At 43.8% G+C, this 18947-nt stretch overlaps 1 protein-coding gene across 1 annotated transcript in view; it reads right to left on the reverse strand.

The window, feature by feature from the left end:
* The window catches only part of Bruce (BIR repeat containing ubiquitin-conjugating enzyme), an 88924-nt gene that overhangs the window by 51339 nt on the left and 18638 nt on the right, over positions 1 to 18947 (reverse strand). The window contains exons 15-23 of the mRNA XM_028320968.1: positions 18553 to 18901; positions 12850 to 13046; positions 11641 to 11853; positions 5403 to 5562; positions 4505 to 4714; positions 3941 to 4069; positions 3549 to 3687; positions 2890 to 2958; positions 1109 to 1262 (exon numbers count right to left, since the gene is read on the reverse strand). Coding sequence (XP_028176769.1) covers positions 1109 to 1262; positions 2890 to 2958; positions 3549 to 3687; positions 3941 to 4069; positions 4505 to 4714; positions 5403 to 5562; positions 11641 to 11853; positions 12850 to 13046; positions 18553 to 18901 — 1620 coding nt within the window. The remainder of the gene's footprint in view (positions 1 to 1108; positions 1263 to 2889; positions 2959 to 3548; positions 3688 to 3940; positions 4070 to 4504; positions 4715 to 5402; positions 5563 to 11640; positions 11854 to 12849; positions 13047 to 18552; positions 18902 to 18947) is intronic.

The following is an 18947-nucleotide window of genomic DNA, read 5'->3' on the forward strand; positions in this document are numbered from 1 at the left end:
ATCAAAATCAAAAATATTTATTCAGTTTAAACCACAAGTGGCACTTATGAACGTCAATAGAAAATAATAAAAAAAAGAAAAGGTAGCCCTTATGGGGCACTTTACAAGTCTCCTTATCTTTTGGGCCCTACCAGCGCTTCGAGACAAACTTGCTTGCTTAAGTGAAGCAGCAACTCGAACACACAGCGTTGAATAGAGCTCTGTGGTTGGTTCGTGTGTGACCCTGTGCGTCCATGCGAACTGTGAGACCTCATAGTAATGTTTGTGAATACGGGCGTTAGTCTTTCTATGACTTCTCGGTCGCAAGTTCATGGTGTCGAAATATGTTTAGGACTCCACATTCAGAATTAGACTGTTACTTATGAGATGGTGTATACAGGGTGTTAGGTAAATGGGTATACAAAATAAATTTTATATAATCCGATTTGTATGAAAATTAAAATAATTAAAATGAAGATATCAATTTTCTGACTTCACCATACCATTTATATGACCATGTTAACATGGGCTAGTGTCGGCTCATATACCCATTTACCTAACACCCTGTATACTAAGTTTTAAATAATTATCATCATTTCAACCACATGACGTTTACTGCTGAACATAGACCTCCCTCAATGACTTTTGTATCGTCCGGTTGGTATAGATGACCTACACTGAACTGTCCCACCAAACTCATTGACAGGGGGGCGCCTCCATCGTTCAACTTTAGTTTCCAACATGGTAAAAATCGGAACCAGCGATCCGGTCGTCCTCCTGTCAATGTCACGGGTGGGACAGTTGGTATTGGATCTACAGCAGCATACACCCAGCGCGCCTTCCTGCTACCTTTATAAGGTCATCGGTCTACCTTGTGGGTGGAAAGATTCTTAAAAACTTTAAATCCTTGGACAGTCCTTGTGGGTGCAAATATTCTTAAAATCTTTAAATCCTTGGACAGTTATTTTCTAAAAACACATATTGCGCCATATCTCCATGATTCACAACATCTAACGTTCATAACACAGTACAAAGCACATACCTGGTGATATTATTATTATTGCTTACTTTGGGGCTAGATGGCGCTGTGTGAGATTGTCCAAAGATATTTATTTATTTATTATTATACCTGGTGATATTGTCAATGGCCAGTTTGCTCCTGGTCTCCTTCTTGACGGCGACGGCGTCCAGGAAGTATTGCTCGAGCTTCTCCTCGGTCTCCGAGTCGTCTGACTCGGTCACTTGAGCAAGATGCTCCTCTATCTCGATGTCTTTGATCGATTCTGAATGGACAAAATAAGAGTCAGTTAGCTTTTGGATAACGGTCTGAGAAAGAGGAACGCGTTTGAGCGGCGCTGTGCTGCATACTATTAAATTAATTTAATTAGAAAGACGGTTTCAAACTTGTCATTGAATCCAGTGAATTAGTATTCAATCTCGTTTGACTTTGGGGTCGTGGCACGTTGGACACGCCGGCAAGTTTACAGAATAGTCTCAGTCAGTATAGTGTATGACAGTGCTTGGTAAACAACATGGGGGTAGAATTATATTATTCGATTCGATTGCTCATTCGACGCTGCAGCCAGCCTGTGGCCACTGGTGAATCGAATTTCATTCTCGAGATTTATTGGAATATTTTGACGTTTTATGCCGCGCTACGTAACACCGCTCAAGTATGGCCCAACCATAAGTAGTATGAGGTGAATGATGGTTATTGTAGCAATGGCCGAGATGACAAAATCTTACAAAATGGCAGACGATTACCCGCGGTTGAGTTAGTCACATCACAGGAAAATTATGTCGTTTTAGTGTGATCATATCATCAATGTAGATGACTAATCGATTAATTAAATCGATAAATATCTAAATATCAATCAACGAAGCAAAAGCTAAAGTAGAACTTTATGTTTAACATCATCTAGCATCTATCGTGTGCTGCTAGGTTTATGTTTAAAGATGCGTATTAAAATTCCTCTAATACATAGGCGATTGTGCTGTTTCTCTACTTTTTGCTAATCTAACCTAACACAAACACACAAAGCGACGTCTTGTAACTGAGAACACAATATAATAACCCTCCTTCTGGCGCAGTTGGGTAAAAAGTACATTGTCTGTCGAGAGCAACAACTTCTGCAATGGCGTGCAAATAATATGAAGCGTTGGGTCCATATTGCATTATCAAGCGGTTATTTTCCAATATTATCGATTTATGCGCCATAAATGAAGTCTGCTTGTCGTCTGCTTCTGTATAAAGTGGCATTATACTCTCTTATTGTAAAACACTAATATTGTGGCAGTTACATATTTTATGTGAGTGAAATGTTATGTTACATCAAAAAAAGCAAATAAAAATGAAATAAATAAAAATAACCTCTAATAATTGTGATTTTAAGTGGGTTAACTAAAGGATGAGCTTATTTTTGATGGGTGTACCCGGCAGAGTGAATGCGTAATTCATAGTAGGTCACAAGTGCATATTTTTTAGAGCTGACTCCTGGACTATCACTGGCTTTGGCATATGAGTGCACATCGTACTGTGCGTTAAGCTAACAGCCTAGTCGCCATAATTGCAGACGCCCTAAGAAACTTGGCACATAAACTGCGTCATCTCTCTGCCATACCATCGGCAGACAATCTCCCGATAAAATCATCGTGGCGATATTTGTCAATGGAACCAGAAAAGTCATAAAGGCAAAAACTATCTTTAATTTATTAGAGTCTAATCAAAACTAAATAAAGGCGATATTTTCGGGAGATTGAACTACCGTCACATTTACCCACCCCAGTTATAAGTGCAATAATGTAATGTATGATAAGGTGCAAGCTACACTTCTCCGTATGAACCGCGATGTTTAGAAGCAAGCGACAAACAGACCACCGCGGCCGCCGCACTGATTGTTACTGCTGTACCTTGTGTGACAATTTTGGGCTTGCTAAAGTTGCTACTCTTCACCAGACCAAAACTATCGGCTAACGCATCTGCAAAAACAATAATTTTGTACGTGAGATCTCTAATTATGTCAGAGAACTGTTATTTTGTTTCGGTGATGCCACTTTACTCTCATCAAGTCTGTTTGATGCAGTATGGCAAAAACTAGTCAGAGAATTATTAAAATAAAAAATCAATTCATAATCCTAGGTTTTAAAATCTGCTTTTTGTGAACTACGATTTTTTCAAGAGCTTAACACTTTACAGGACTAGCATTTAACTATTAACGTTATCTTGTATTGATCACACAATATTGTAGCACACATCACATGACAGTAGACTAAAGAGTCCAAGCCAATGAGCTGCTTCAAATTGATCAACTTCACATTTTCCGCCACCATAGGAGTATCTATATTGAAGCACCATTTTCATACACAAAACTAAGCACAACAGTGTCGCATAATCGATTTAACAATTAATCGATTTTGCTCCACCTATCGATAGTATCGAAATTGATGATATCAATTAAATTAGATCTTATTTTATAACAATCAATTATATCGATTAATAATCGAATAATTCTTTACTTTGAGCTCTATTGCACTATCGATTATGCATCAACATTATGTTCGAATAATACCTGCGACAGTGGCGCCCTTGGGGCGTGGCTTGGGCGCGGGCGGCGCGTGGTAGCGCGACGAGCCGGCAGCAGGCCACGCCTCTTCCGTCGACGCAGACGGGCTCGTGTTGGGTGAGCCGCTTTCGAATTCTACTAAGTCCTGGGGACAAAACATTTTATTTTAGCCACCCGTTAAATAAAAATAAATAAATAAATAAATCATTTATTTGCTCAGAAACATGGTAACAAAATGGTCGATAAAAAATGTCAAGTCCAACATGTTTTGTCCAGGGTAGGCATGCAAATTTTACAAAATTAGAATCTACATATTAATAACAATAAGAACTTTAAACACCAAAAATCATGAAGTATACATATTGATTGACACAGCACTCTCGACTCTATTGCCATACCTGTAAGAGCGTGGTGAGCGCGTGGCGCGGCCAGGGCGGCAGCGTGACGGCCAGCCGCGCTAATCCTAGCACGCCGGACGGCTCTAGTAGGCCTGCGCCGCCACACACGCAACACAGACGGCCCACCACCTGCAAAGTGACCCTCTTATTACAAACAGCTGGCTTAAAAGGGCCAAATATAATGAATAAATTGTAACATCCTGCGCATCACAAAACAACGCTCAAATCACAGATGAAACGTCAAGCCTAAGAACTTCGCGTCGTTCACAGTTTGAATGCTTAAAATTATATCAATACAAGAGCCCAACGATGTCGGCAGGTTAAAAATAGGACTGCAGATTCGAATTCGATATAATATAGGATAACTTTAGGCCTCCAGCTACATGGATGGATGACCTCAAAAGACATGCTTTTTTATGCTCCTCTTGAGAGGCTTAATTTCATCATTAGAATAAAGAGATTGGATCTTTAAATAATATTTTACAACGTCGCTGCTCTTATAAACTACCATTAAATACTCGCTATGGAACTTAGAAATAAATAAATATAATTAAAACCACCAACCTTAGCGCACAACAGCAGCGCATCCCCATCCGAGGCGCTATCAGCCGCTAGCATATGTGCTACCAGCGCGGCGCCAAGTCGCGAGCCGAGCTCGGGCGGCATAGGGCGCACGGACCGGGCCTCCACCGGCGGCCCGGAGGCCTCGGCCTTCGCCCCCGCGTCGCGCTTGCCCACCATCGCCATGCGCGCCTTCAGACCGAAACGGGCACGCTGATACAGACGGCAAAAGTTTGTGGTGTTTAGCTACGTTTGGGGAATTTGATTTTGTTGAGTTCATTTGTTAGATATGGCGAAGCGAGATGAAGCGCAAGTGTAGACTTTTAACGATTGTGAATTTAAATTCTTGTAGTTTTTACAAGTATTGTAAGATAGTTATTTAATTTTTAGCGTTAAGAGTCGCATCTCAAAATTTGAAAATTATAAATAACTGGAAAAAATCGAACTGCCTAAGGCGGGAACTGAACCCACAACCTTCCGCTTGCCGGGCAAATTCCCGTTAATCAGTTAAATTTTTTCAAGTTATTTACAATTTGCAAAATATTGTAAGACAGTAAAAATTCAAGATAATTATTAGCATCATCGTTAATTTTTATCATTTTCTATACACACAAACACAAGCCCAATGTCCAGTCGACAGCACATCAAATATTTGATAAACATTTAACTAAAACCACACCTATTATAACTACAACAAATTCCAGTGGTATTGTTGTGCCGTCGTCCATACATTGATTAAGTTAAGTTAGAAATAGCTTCTAAATTATTCTGGTAAAACAAAGCAAACAACATCACGTATTGCGTCTCAGCTTCATAACATTAAGCTCGTAAGCGCACACGACTAACCAACCACCAAACCCGCAACAAAGTGTGAGAACGTATATAATACTTGTAGTTTCACCTGCTGCTCCTCCAGTGCCACCTGGATGCCACGACGAGCTGCTTCTAACTCCTGCATCTGGTGGAGGAGTTTCTTGTGCAGCTTGCGGCGGTGCAGGCGGCATTCTGGGCGGGCGCCTTCCCCGCCGCCGCCCACGCGGCCCCCGCTTACCCAGTCCCAGCTGTGAAATGCAGGTGTGTTTAGATTTTTGTGTTAAGTCATGTTTTATGTTGACGGCGTTTGCACAAAAAAAAGAAATAGACTCTTAGACTTAGTTATAATTTTTGAAGTATTCGATTTCACGCTGGCTGGTTCACTCGTCATGTCTGTGAACAGGCGCTGCTTTCGGGGACTGGTCAATCCAAGTTATTCAAATTTATGTATGCGAGTCATTTCTACTAGTATCTTAATATGTAAGTCTAGATATTAGCACGTCACTACCTTGTTTAATATACCACGCAATCTTGTATACCCATTCTTATAAGATACACCATACCAGAATGCAAGGTTAATTCAGTGAACTGTTCCTGAATCGAATGTACCTACTACTACTATTTCTATTTATTTATATTAAGGCGATTAGTGTCCTCAATCCGCGCCAAATGGGCATTTTGTAAAGCACTTGCCAAATGTTGGTCTCGAAGCGCTGGTAGGGTAAAAAGATTATGAGACATGTAGAGGCTCCTTAAGAGCAAATATTAACCGGCAGACAGTGGTGACTGAGTTTGTTGCGGCGCTTCTTCTCAGCACTTGCCAAATGTTGGTCTCGAAGCGCTGGTAGGGTAAAAAGATTATGAGACATGTAGAGGCTCCTTAAGAGCAAAATGACGATTTGTAAGAACTATTTATTAGTCCAAACAAATAAAGAAATTTTGACTTTGACTTTGACACGTATATTATTATCCATGTTTCATGTTCATTACACTCACACTGGCCTGTTTGCCTTATAGAAAGAAATATGAATACATTACAATAGAAAAAAATACAAAAAATTTTGGCACCTGGCTTAATTCTGAAGATCCATGTATCTTACTTTTTTTTCTGGTTTTTATTTTAGTTGCCTAAAAAGAACGTAAGTTAAATTAGTCTTTGGTCACTCAGACCAATGGCACTGTCAGTCAGCGGCGTCCAGTACAGCCGCAAGTGCCGTCAGTACAGCGGCGGTCAGCGCCGGTTGTGCTCTCGGAGCCCTGACTGGAGTAAGAGTGACCTAGACAATCTACGACTAGTGCGTCACTCACCGGTTGTGTTTTGTTTGGCTGGCCGGCGCGGCATCCAGTACAGCCGCTAAAGCCGTCAGTATAGCGGCGGTCAGCGCCGGTTGTGCCCTCGGAGCTCAGACCAGAGTAAAAGTGACCTAGACAATAGACAATCTACGACTGGTGCGTCACTCACCGGTTGTGTTTTGTTTGGCTGGCCGGCGCGGCAGCCACAACGTCGAGTACAGCGGCCAGGGCCGTCAGTATAGCGGCGGTCAGCGCCGGTTGTGCTCTCAGAGCCCTGACTAGAGTAAGAGTGACCTAGACAATCTACGACTAGTGCGTCACTCACCGGTTGTGTTTTGTTTGGCTGGCCGGCGCGGCAGCCGCGGCGTCCAGTACAGCCGCAAGTGCCGTCAGTATAGCGGCGGTCAGCGCCGGTTGTGCCCTCGGAGCCCTGACTAATGTGAGAGGAACTTAGACACTCTACGACCATGGCCTCACTCACCGGTTGTGTTTTGTTTGGCTGGCAGGCGCAGCAGCTGCGGCGTCCAATACAGCCGCAAGTGCCGTCAGTATAGCGGCGGTCAGCGCCGGTTGTGCCCTCGAAGCCCTGACTAATGTGAGAGGAACCTAGACAATCTACGACTAGTGCGTCACTCACCGGTTGTGTTTTTTTTGGCTGGCCGGCGCGGCATCCAGTACAGCCGCTAAAGCCGTCAGTATAGCGGCGGTCAGCGCCGGTTGTGCCCTCGGAGCTCTGACCAGAGTAAAGTGACCTAGACAATAGACAATCTACGACTAGTGCGTCACTCACCGGTTGTGTTTTGTTTGGCTGGCCGGCGCGGCAGCCGCGGCGTCCAATACAGCCGCTAAAGCCGTCAGTATAGCGGCGGTCAGCGCCGGTTGTGGCCTCGGAGCTCTGACCAGAGTAAGTGACCTAGACAATAGACAATCTACGACTAGTGCGTCACTCACCGGTTGTGTTTTGTTTGGCTGGCCGGCGCAGCGGCCGCGGCGTCCAGTACAGCCGCTAAAGCCGTCAGTATAGCGGCGGTCAGCGCCGGTTGTGCCCTCGGAGCCCTGACTAGTGTGAGAGCGCGCTCGGCCAGCGCGGCCGCGACGCCCTGTTCCGGGTCGGTTTGAGCGAAGAGACTCTTGCGGCACATGTACATCACTAGCACGAGACATCTGCGAAAGAACAGGTATGACAGTTTTAGCCAATTAAGAAAGATACGAAGCCCAGAATTTGTCAGTGGCAAGACATTCAAGATGGGCGATGGCCCTATAAAATATCTTTGGACATTTTGACAACAAATGGTTTACATTTCTCGATTTTCCATCATCCAAAGTCCCTCATCTGCACAGGCCTTTATTAGTCACAAGGAGCCTGATAAGCTTTTCCAGCACCTAACTAATTTTTGTGTGACGGTACCTATACAGCGTCTTGCAGTGCGGCGATGAGTGTATCAGTCCCACTCTCACGACACCGGGCTCACTTCCTTGCAGCACACCTCCTCGTGCTATAAAACGGTCCTAAGTTTTTTAATAGCTANGCACTCACAGTGAACTGCTCACTAGTCTGCACTCAATAATCAAATCAATAAATAATTATAAAAAAAATATAAATAAACATAAGTTATAAGTTGCACTTTCATATCGACAATAGAAAATATTTACTGAAACAAAAAAGTACAACTATTAAAACAAAAAGGAGTAATCTAGTTATGACAAAAAAAATCATAACATAGATCACTCTAATCCTAAAAAAAAACTATATGAAAGTAATCTAATTATGAACAAAATTATGTCATAATTTAGATCAATCCACTTCATTAGATAAAAAACTAAAAAGGAGTAATATAATTATGACTAAAAACAAAGTCATAATGTAGATCACTCCAAACCTGAAAAAAAAAATGCTTCGATAGTCAAGATCAAAGGTCTTTCTAAAGCATAACCTCCTGAGACCCAGACCCCTAAAAATTGTCGGATTGTCTTGAATTTTAGAAGGCAGCCTAAGTTTCATATGTACAACTAACAAAAAATGCGAAAAAAAATCTAGCCCCCCTACATACGCCAAAATGGGGGGTGTCACCAGTGACACTACGGGTTTCAAAGACATTAAAAGGGGCTAGAATTAATTAATATTTTAATTACATCAGGTATGGTAAAATAGGTGTTTTTAGTTTCAAATTGATCTGCAATTGTTTAGAATCATTTATGATTTACTTTTTAACAGCTTTTATTGAACTTGTTATTACAAACTTTAATTTAACTTGCAACAAATGTGTGAATGTATGTTTGAGTAAAATCTTGGAAGCTGAATTAGAGCTACTTCCTGCCAACCGATTGAGCTGAAATTTTGCATAGACATGTAACTCAGATGAAACTTCAATGTAATGAGGTCATGGAGTTGATCTGATGATGGAGACGGAAGGTAGCCATAGAAACTCTGTGACTAAACGATGTAACTCTGTCGAGTTTTGACTTATTTGATTGGTATTGACAAGTACTCTGGTCTTGGATGATATCCAGGGTCTGATCTGAGGATGGGGCATCAATTTTTTCATCATCTGTCTCATCAAAGTTGCTTAATAGTGACTTGACGTTACCATCAGACATCCCTAAATTCAAGTCACGAGTCCCCAAAGTGTCACCAGTAGGGCATGTAATATCGGAAGGTTTTCAATTCCGATATTGGTTTCCGATATTAGATCTCAATATCGGAATTCCGATATTAATATCGGAATTGAGTTTGTGTTATAAATTTTAAATATTTGGTTATATTCGTATAATTTCTCGATTGTATACAGTAAAATAATGATTTTAATCAAAATCTTTAATTTATTACAAAATAGCACTTCTTAAAATTATAAAATTGAAGTATTTAAAACCATTTTGTGTGTTAAGGGTAATCATTGGTAACTGATAATGGGCCAATTATGGAAATGGACTAGCAAAGAATTTAAGTGTTTTTGTAAAACAGGTATCAAACAAACTTTTACTCCTTCAACCAATACTGGCGGAACGATTTGTAGAGTCATTCAAGTCACATGTTACAAAAATATTAGACAGTGGTAAAAAACTTGAATATGCTTGTAATTTGTTCCTTTTTGATTATCGATGTACAACTCACCAAACCACGGGGCGATATCATCATCATAATTTCAACCATATGACGTCCACTGCTGAACATAGGCCTCCCCCAATAATTTCCACAATGGCCGGTTGGTGGCGGCCTGCATCCAGCGCCTTCCTGCTACCTTTAGGAGGTCGTCGGTCCACCTTGTAATTTCAGCTTGTAAACTGACGCTAAAGTGGAAATTTACAAAACCTGTGTGGACTTATCTTGATAGAATTCTTAAATACTAAACTAATCGCAATATTTTCTCAATTAACTATTTAGACGACGAAATTGCCTAACTATTTATGCCTATAACATATTTGTAGTATTACTGGTTAATGATTGTAACGAGTTGAAAAAGTACTGTTTTTGCGCCAAACGGCGTAAACGCTCTTAAGTAAAAAATAATAGAAATAGAAGTTTTAGTTTTTAAGTATTAGGCTGTTGCATCATTTCAACTTTTACCAGTGTTTTTGTATGGAGTTTAAACAGTCTTTTGGCATTTGTTTTTAAAGTAAGATGATGGCACCCAGAGTTGATTTCACGTATATGCTTAAATTATGTTCGCACCGGCCGGCCTGACTACATCTTAGAAAGAAATGTTATGAATACAATACAATAGAAAAAAAAAACTTTGGCACCTGCCATAAATGCTGAAGATGTGTATTTTCACAAATTTTCCTGGTTTTATTTTAGTTACCTATATGTTATAGAAAAAAACGCAAGTTACATTGTCATTGGTCACTCAGACCTTCTTATCGTGTCGACAAACCTACACTGTATCAGCCCAAAACTCTGCACCGAGAGTGGCGTTGTCAGTAGCACCCGCACCACCGATCACCAATGGCACTGTCGGTCCCTAAAATGCTTTCACCATGGAAGAAAAAGACCAACGATAGATATTTATCGCCAAGCATCTGCCTCACTCACCGGTTGTGTTTTGTTTGGTTGGCCGGCGCGGCAGCCGCGGCATCCAGTACAGCCGCTAAAGCCGTCAGTATAGCGGCGGTCAGCGCCGGTTGTGATCTCGGAGCCCTGACCAGGTTAAAAGTGTCCTAGACAATCTCTAAACCTACACAATCTACGACTAGTGCGTCACTCACCGGTTGTGTTTTGTTTGGCTGGCCGGCGCAGCGGCCGCGGCGTCCAATACAGCCGCAAGTGCCGTCAGTATAGCGGCGGTCAGCGCCGGTTGTGGCCTCGGAGCTCTAACCAGACTAAAAGTGACCTAGACAATAGATAATCTCTAAACTTACACAATATACGACTAGTGCGTCACTCACCGGTTGTGTTTTGTTTGGCTGGCCGGCGCGGCAGCCGCGGCGTCCAGTACAGCGGCCAGGGCCGTCAGTATAGCGGCGGTCAGCGCCGGTTGTGCCCTCGGAGCTCTGACCAGAGTAAAAGTGACCTAGACAATAGACAATCTACGACTAGTGCGTCACTCACCGGTTGTGTTTTGTTTGGCTGGCCGGCGCGGCAGCCGCGGCGTCCAGTACAGCCGCAAGTGCCGTCAGTATAGCGGCGGTCAGCGCCGGTTGTGCCCTCGGAGCTCTGACCAGAGTAAAAGTGACCTAGACAATAGACAATCTACGACTAGTGCGTCACTCACCGGTTGTGTTTTGTTTGGCTGGCCGGCGCGGCAGCCGCGGCGTCCAGTACAGCCGCAAGTGCCGTCAGTATAGCGGCGGTCAGCGCCGGTTGTGGCCTCGGAGCTCTAACCAGACTAAAAGTGACCTAGACAATAGACAATCTACGACTAGTGCGTCACTCACCGGTTATGTTTTGTTTGGCTGGCCGGCGCGGCAGCCGCGGCGTCCAGTACAGCGGCCAGGGCCGTCAGTATAGCGGCGGTCAGCGCCGGTTGTGGCCTCGGAGCCCTGACTAGAGTAAGTGACCTAGACAATAGACAATCTACGACTAGTGCGTCACTCACCGGTTGTGTTTTGTTTGGCTGGCCGGCGCGGCAGCCGCGGCGTCTAATACAGCCGCAAGTGCCGTCAGTATAGCGGCGGTCAGCGCCGGTTGTGCCCTCGGAGCCCTGACTAGTGTGAGAGCGCGCTCGGCCAGCGCGGCCGCGACGCCCTGCTCCGGGTCGGTTTGAGCGAAGAGACTCTTGCGGCACATGTACATCACTAGCACGAGACATCTGCAAAAAAGATAGCGTGATATACTATGTTTCATTGAGTTTTAAGTATTGTTGTTTAATACGGGCGCTAAAAAGATACTAAGTTCAGATTTTGCCAACGGCTAAAAATACTGCTAAGCTATTTAGGCTCTATAAGATGGTTCATAATTTTCTAGATTTTTTCCATTACACTTCAAAACGCAATCAACTTTAAAGTAGTTATGAAAAGGCGTAAATCTAGGACAAATCCTCCTTATTTTGCAGTGGAAACTAAATGACATAATAAATAGCAGTAGTAACTTCATACAGGAACAGTGTGACGCTGTGTACTTGTCAAACGCTCGTGACGGCGCTTCAGCGTCGGCCTCTCTCCCATGACAGCGGGCTCAACAACTTGCACCACTCACGGATTACCCCCTCGTGCTATAAAACGACCCGAGCTTGGTAGTACGTTACAGTCTCTGTCCAGCGCTCTTGGCGGCTAGCCTGTCGACACGACCACTAGGGAGTCACTTTTTTCTTCACGGCCCTAAGCTTGCTAGTGCGGTAAAGTACTTGTCTAGCGGCGGCACGTCGGCGTCGTCTAGCGCGGCCACGAGTGTGTCAGCTAGCGCGGCGACGAGTATTTCAGCCCCACTCTCACCTTGCACCCCTTGTGGGTCACCTTTTTGGTAGTGTTGTATAGCTACCTGTCCAGCGCCCTGGGCGGCGCGTCGGCGTCCTGCAGCGCGGCGACGAGCGTGTCGGCCAGGTAGGGCCCCCACCAGCCCGCCCCACTCCCACGAGACTGGGCACACTGCCTTGCACCACTCCAGGGTCACTCCTCGTGCTATAGAGCAGCCCTGAGCTCGCTAGTGCTGTATAGCTACCTATCCAGCGCCCTGGGCGGCGCGTCGGCGTCTTGCAGCGCGGCGATGAGCGTGTCAGTTCCATTCTCACGACACCGGGCTCACTTTCTTGCAGTACACCTCCTCGTGCTATAGAGCAGCCCTGAGCTCGCTAGTGCTGTATAGCTACCTGTCCAGCGCCCTGGGCGGCGCGTCGGCGTCCTGCAGCGCGGCGACGAGCGTGTCGGCCAGGTAGGGCCCCCACCAGCCCGCCGCGCCGCACAGCCGCGCCGCCAGCGTGGCCAGCGCCGCGCCCGCGCGCCCGCCCCACTCCCACGAGACTGGGCACACTGCTTTACACCACTCCAGGGTCACTTCCTCGTGCGGCTGAATAAAGGAGACAATTCATTTAGTTCCTCCGCTGAATGCATCATCAAACAGCAAGTTTCGAGGGAAAGCGCCACAGTTAGTGCGTTTACATACTACGTCGCTTGCGCTGGGATTCGTACGCCGCCAAGGCAGTTGTATAAAACGCGACTGTTTGTGTAAATGCACTTTCAAACGAGTTTTAGTATCACACAATTCATGCATTTCGTTCCAGTTATTTTTTTGTTTAAAAGAGTAATAGACGTCGTAGAAGGTAATTTTAATGTAAAGATCACTGAAAAGTGTCTCTATTAAGAATTGGACAAAGAATCAAGAGAAATTGGTCTCTTTAGCAAAAATAGCTTTCGCAACGTTAATCTCCAGAATGTTACTGTACTGTATCTAATATTTCACTGTCAACTTACCACATCGCCCATTTGTAAGAAGAAGTACAGCAGCATATCGACTACATTCTCGCTGATCACCGTCAGCTTGTCGGTCGACGACCTCTGCAGCAGCGCTTCAGAGCTGATCTTGCCCTTGTTAATAAGGTTCAATATCGTCGGATTGCAATCCGGCGTGTTCTGCAGCCTCTTCAGTATGTTGTTGCAGGTGTGTAGTTGCTGCTGGAGTTCAATGCACTCGGTGTAGGCCGCGACTACACTGTTGTCGGTGTCGTTGGCGATGTTTAGGTACGCCATCATGTGGGCGGCGTTCCCGTTGTATAGTTCGAGGTAGGGGTTGAGTAGGTCCATTAGTTTGCCTGATGCAAGCCTGTGGGAGAAATTTTAGGATTAGGGAAAAGTTATCCAGCAATATTATTAAAAAATAACATTCTTCTCAATTCAAAAACATCCTGGCCACACAGTAGTTACCGCGGTGAGAACGAGAGGTGGGAATAGTCCCGTATTCTTCTCAATGAACCACGACAGGGCGGTTAAACATCTGGATAAAATACAACACAGATATACTTAGGTTTAAGTTTAAAATAGCACATAGACATAGGCATAAGTATGAATAGATTAACTTAATAGGTCCTGTATGATTTACAGAACAGAGGATGGACATGATTTTTTGCATGCACGGTTCCAATGGGATAGCATTATTTTATTAGGAACCGTGTATTTCAAAGGTTTTGAAATAGCGCATTATTTATTAGATAATAATGTTTCTGGAACGAGGAAGCGCGCATGATAAAGACTTCCTGTGACAGACCGACAACTACGCGTATCTAGTACAATAATTAAATGACTGAATGAAGATTCCTAACTACTTACCTAAACCTGCAGGCCAGGTCTTGGTGCAAAGCGTTGAGCGCGTTTACGGACGCTTGCACGTTAGCGATTTCGGCGATCTCACCGTAGAACCAGCCGAGAGGTATCTTGCACTTCATTGCCGACATTCCATAGCGGCCTATTGTTGTGATCTGTAGCAGACAAATAAATAATAATAAATAGTTTATTCATTAAAATAAGAGCATTATAAGAACTTATTATGCTAGAGCTTACATTATACAGTTCATAGTCTTTTGTAGCCTGAGCTAGGTTAAGAACCTGTGTTTCAGACGAAAAAAGCTCACACGTTAAATAGTAATTAAAGAAATTAACAATTAGCTTTATTAAATACACAAATGAGAGTAAATGAGTGTGAGTATAAATAGGCCCAAACAAGATAAGGTAGAAATGAAGATTTTTTTAAATATAGACGTTCGGGACATCGAGCTATAAATAGTTGCCGTTTTGCAACAAAAATGTTTTAGTATGTGTCGACTGCACATGCATATTAGTAGACGATTCGGTCACCCTACAGTAGTGAGATTTTGGGTCATTATCTGATTTACAGTCTCAGGTACCAGTACCTCTTGGCCTGCATCTCACCTGATGGAAAGTGATGATCAGGCCGAACGAAGATTTCCTTTGATATCGCCAATAATAAAGGCGGTTTTCGTACCTTCATGTACCGGCAGAGCGGCGGCGGCTGTATGTCGGTGAGCAGCAGATGTTTCGTGGCGATGTCGGTGGCGAACACCAGCTTCACGCAGTCCGTCTCCTCGCCCGCCACCCAGATGTCGATGCATAGCGTCACCAGGTCCGAGCACGACGGGATTATCTGGAAATAGACTTTAGTTACAACAGCATAGATTCCAAAATACTTTAATCACATAAAAAGTTAAAGAACAAAGCCCACTATTATTTGTGTATTTGTTAGATTGAACTCAGTTGTGCAACTAAATACGTCTTGAAATGCTGCTCATTAACCCTTTAACTTAACTTAAGGTTAACTTTTGTTTTTTCAGCTATGTTAACTGCGTGTATAAAAAAACCGCTGTGAAAGTAACGCTGTCAACATATTGTTATCTATCTCGTTCAAGCTTTGACCTAATAATTAAAGCACCAATGACACAAACGCAGCAAACAATTATGTGTGAAGTGCACAAATGTAGTCGTATCGACCACGCCCACAAGATGACTCTATCATATGAGCGAGGTTTAGACTAGCAATAAAACTTGCAGAAGTTCACTTGCTACAGCTATTTACACAGTGGTAAATAGCTTGCGGAAGTCAACTTCTGCAAGTTTTATTGCTAGTCTAAACCACGCTTATGGGCTAGTGTAAGGGAGCACACATACCACGTCTGTGAGGCGAACAGTGTGTCCGAAGTCGAGCACGATATATCTGCGCGCGCCCGAGTGCATTCGCTCCACAACTAGCGTATGCTGCGGCGGCCGCGTCACCAGCCCCGCCCACGGGATCTTGCACTGCTCCTGTTCCTGTAAAAATAATCCAGGTTTATACACATTGCTAATGACAACTAAAACCGCTACGAAAAATCACAGACGACATCGCACAACTACATTTCTAACCTTAAAAAGCTTCTCTTCAGAAAACTCGAGTTTCTCTTGAGGATCACAGTCCATCAAAGAGCTCTCGACGTCCTCTAAAGAGTCAGGATCTTGGGAAGTTTGTTTCATTTGGCCCTCTTTCACGGCGGACCAAAGCTGTGAACAAATATGCCTCTTAACTTTTACACTAATCTAGACTTACTTGAACAATAAACATTCGTTTCGCACACAAACATGCTTGGACTCGTCGATAGCCGCGTAGAAAGTTAAAAACAATGAAGACTTCATGCCTCATATCCGGCGTGTCGGCGAGAATTTTTCACACCCATCCCCGAACATTATCTGGCCAGCAGTACCTCTCCACCGATTAAGACATGATACCTAAGTTTCACCGCAGACTATAGCCTTTTTGTCGACCTATAGTGTGGTCGACTTCAATGGGTAGTCTGTATTTTGCTAGGACTCTAAAATAAGCAACACACATTACGTCATAGTCATCAGTCTCCACATACCTGGTTAGGATCAGCCACTCCCAGCGCGCCAGGCATGTAGCTGACAACAGAGGCGTGGTGACGGCCACCAGTGGACTCCAGTTTGGTCCCGTCGGAGGCAGCATGGCACGTCACGTGCAGGGGCATGGCCTCGCTAAGCCCCGCCCCGAACACGCCCACTCCGTTGCTCTGCGCCCACGCCGCGACGGATGAAGGCGGCGACTTCGCATCTGGGGGGGTGGACGCTGAATGATCTGTAGTATCTGCTGTGCCGACTTCAGGGTGGCGAATGGTGTATTAAAAAACAAAAAAAATAACAGATGACAGCAATGTAATGTAATAAGAACTATTTTTCAACAAAAAAGACTGCTGTTGTGCTGTTGTCTGTAAATTGCGTAATGAAATAATCATGTCAAATTCAATAGGTTAGTATAGTAACACTTTTCATGAGCTATCAAAACAAGACTTATAATTTTAATGTTTAATTAATTTAATTTTAGTTTGCAAATAATTATCTATTTTAATGTTATTTTTAAGTTTTTGCAACGCCTTCACTGGGCGTCACATGTACCTACAATATTATGTTCTTGTCAACCCTTACCCATGTGACATGCAATAAATAATTTGAATTTGAATTTGACTCTTCCATACATATTGTAAGCCAAAGGTTACTCTGACGTTAAGGTCTAAAATAATTTTACAGCAAATTGCGGGCTAGAATGAAGTGTTTTAAAAGAAGTGTCATGAACGGTTAATGGTGTCAGTCCAACCCAATCAGTGTTCCCAGCTCCATCACTAATTTACTATCATAGCCCTTATTCCCATAACAAGTCGTCTGCAAGTGGCAACACTTACCGATATCCGGGGGTAGATTGAGTAGGTCTTTGAGCTGGCAATCAGTCTTAGCGCTGGGCGGCGTAGCGTTGTCGCCCGCGAGCACGCTGGCGTATGTGACTGGCGTTGACGAGCCGCGTCCCAGTTCTGGCACTTCTGACGCGAAGATAGTGCGTTCTAGCGGCAGCCCGTATAGGCCGAACCTGAAGGGAAATCATTTTTGATTATTTATTTATGCCTGTGCCTAAAAACGCAGTGTGTATCAGCCATTAGGGTAAGGGACTATTCTTACTTAATTTACCAGCATTAAATTTCTTGTATAGCCATCAGCTATAGATTAGCCTAAGCGAAATCTAAAGTCAAGTAGACCCGTGGGATAGCTTACTGCTAGTGTCAGATAGCACTCCTCGCCTAGCTTTGATTATCAGGGTGTCCACTGCAAATGTTCGAAAAAATTCCCTGACTTTTCCCTGACTTTCCCTGACAATTTTTTCAAAATTCCCTGACCAACTATGTATACAACGTGTCCCAAAATTCAAGGATAAGCCGACGCCACAGGACTTTAGGAAAAATAAGGAAAAAAATCTATCTCAATTATTTTTTAACTTCCACAATAAATTATTTCATTTAGTCCCTCCACTGCGTCAAACAGAGTTTCATGCAAAGGAACGCGCAGTTACGGCTGGGTCGCACACATCGCAGTAACATTCAGCCGACAGTCGTCGTTTCAGCCAAATGACGTCCACTGCTGGACAAAGGCCTCCCCCAAGGTTTTCCACAATGAACGGTCCTGCGCTGCCCGCATCCAGGTTCGAAAGCTTCGCCATATACTCACGTCCGAAATACCGCAGTGTCTCAAGTCGAAAGTATTTGACCATGTGTGTTGCCAGTGATGGTATACGGATCTGAGACGTGGTCGCTTACTATGGGCCTCATAAGAAGGCTCAAGGTCACCCAAAGGGCAGCCGACAGTGCGACTATGCAAATAGCACCGAAGTATACGCGAATACTTTGGCGATAGCGCAAATGTTTGGGTTACCGCAATGTGTGTGGCTTAGAGATTATGAAACGTGTTTTAGTATTTCATTTCGTTCCAGTAACTTTTTGTGCAAAAGAGTGAGACAGACGTACCGTCGTAAAAGGTTGCAAGTTAATAATTCTCCCATTTAGATTAGAACAGCGAATTCAAAGATAAAGAAAATTGATTAGAAGAAATATTGGTTTCTTTAGAAAAAAATAAATCATAACGTTAAGCCCCAGAAAACTATTTGTTATAACTACTGGAATGTAAACAGTACATTGAAGTAAGGAGTGTCTATAGGTACTATTTAATTGTGTAATATTTCACTGTAAGCTTACCACATCGCCCATTTGGAAGAAGAAGTACAGCAGCATATCGACGACATTCTCGCTGATCACAGTCAGCTTGTCGGTCGACGACCTCTGCAGCAGCGCTTCAGAGCTGATCTTGCCCTTGTTAATAAGGTTCAATATCATCGGATTACAATCCGGCGTGTTCTGCAGTCTCTTCAGTATGTTGTTACAGGTGTGTAGTTGCTGCTGGAGTTCAATGCACTCGGTGTAGGCCGCGACTACACTGTTGTCGGTGTCGTTGGCGATGTTTAGGTACGCCATCATGTGGGCGGCGTTCCCGTTGTATAGTTCGAGGTAGGGGTTGAGGAGGTCCATTAGTTTGCCTGATGCAAGCCTGTGAGAGAAATTTTAGGATTAGAGTTATCCAGAAATGTTATATT

This window comes from Ostrinia furnacalis, unplaced genomic scaffold, assembly GCF_004193835.3.
Source record: "Ostrinia furnacalis isolate ACB-3 unplaced genomic scaffold, ASM419383v2 OfSCF7464, whole genome shotgun sequence".
In the NCBI taxonomy this organism is placed as follows: domain Eukaryota; kingdom Metazoa; phylum Arthropoda; class Insecta; order Lepidoptera; family Crambidae; genus Ostrinia; species Ostrinia furnacalis.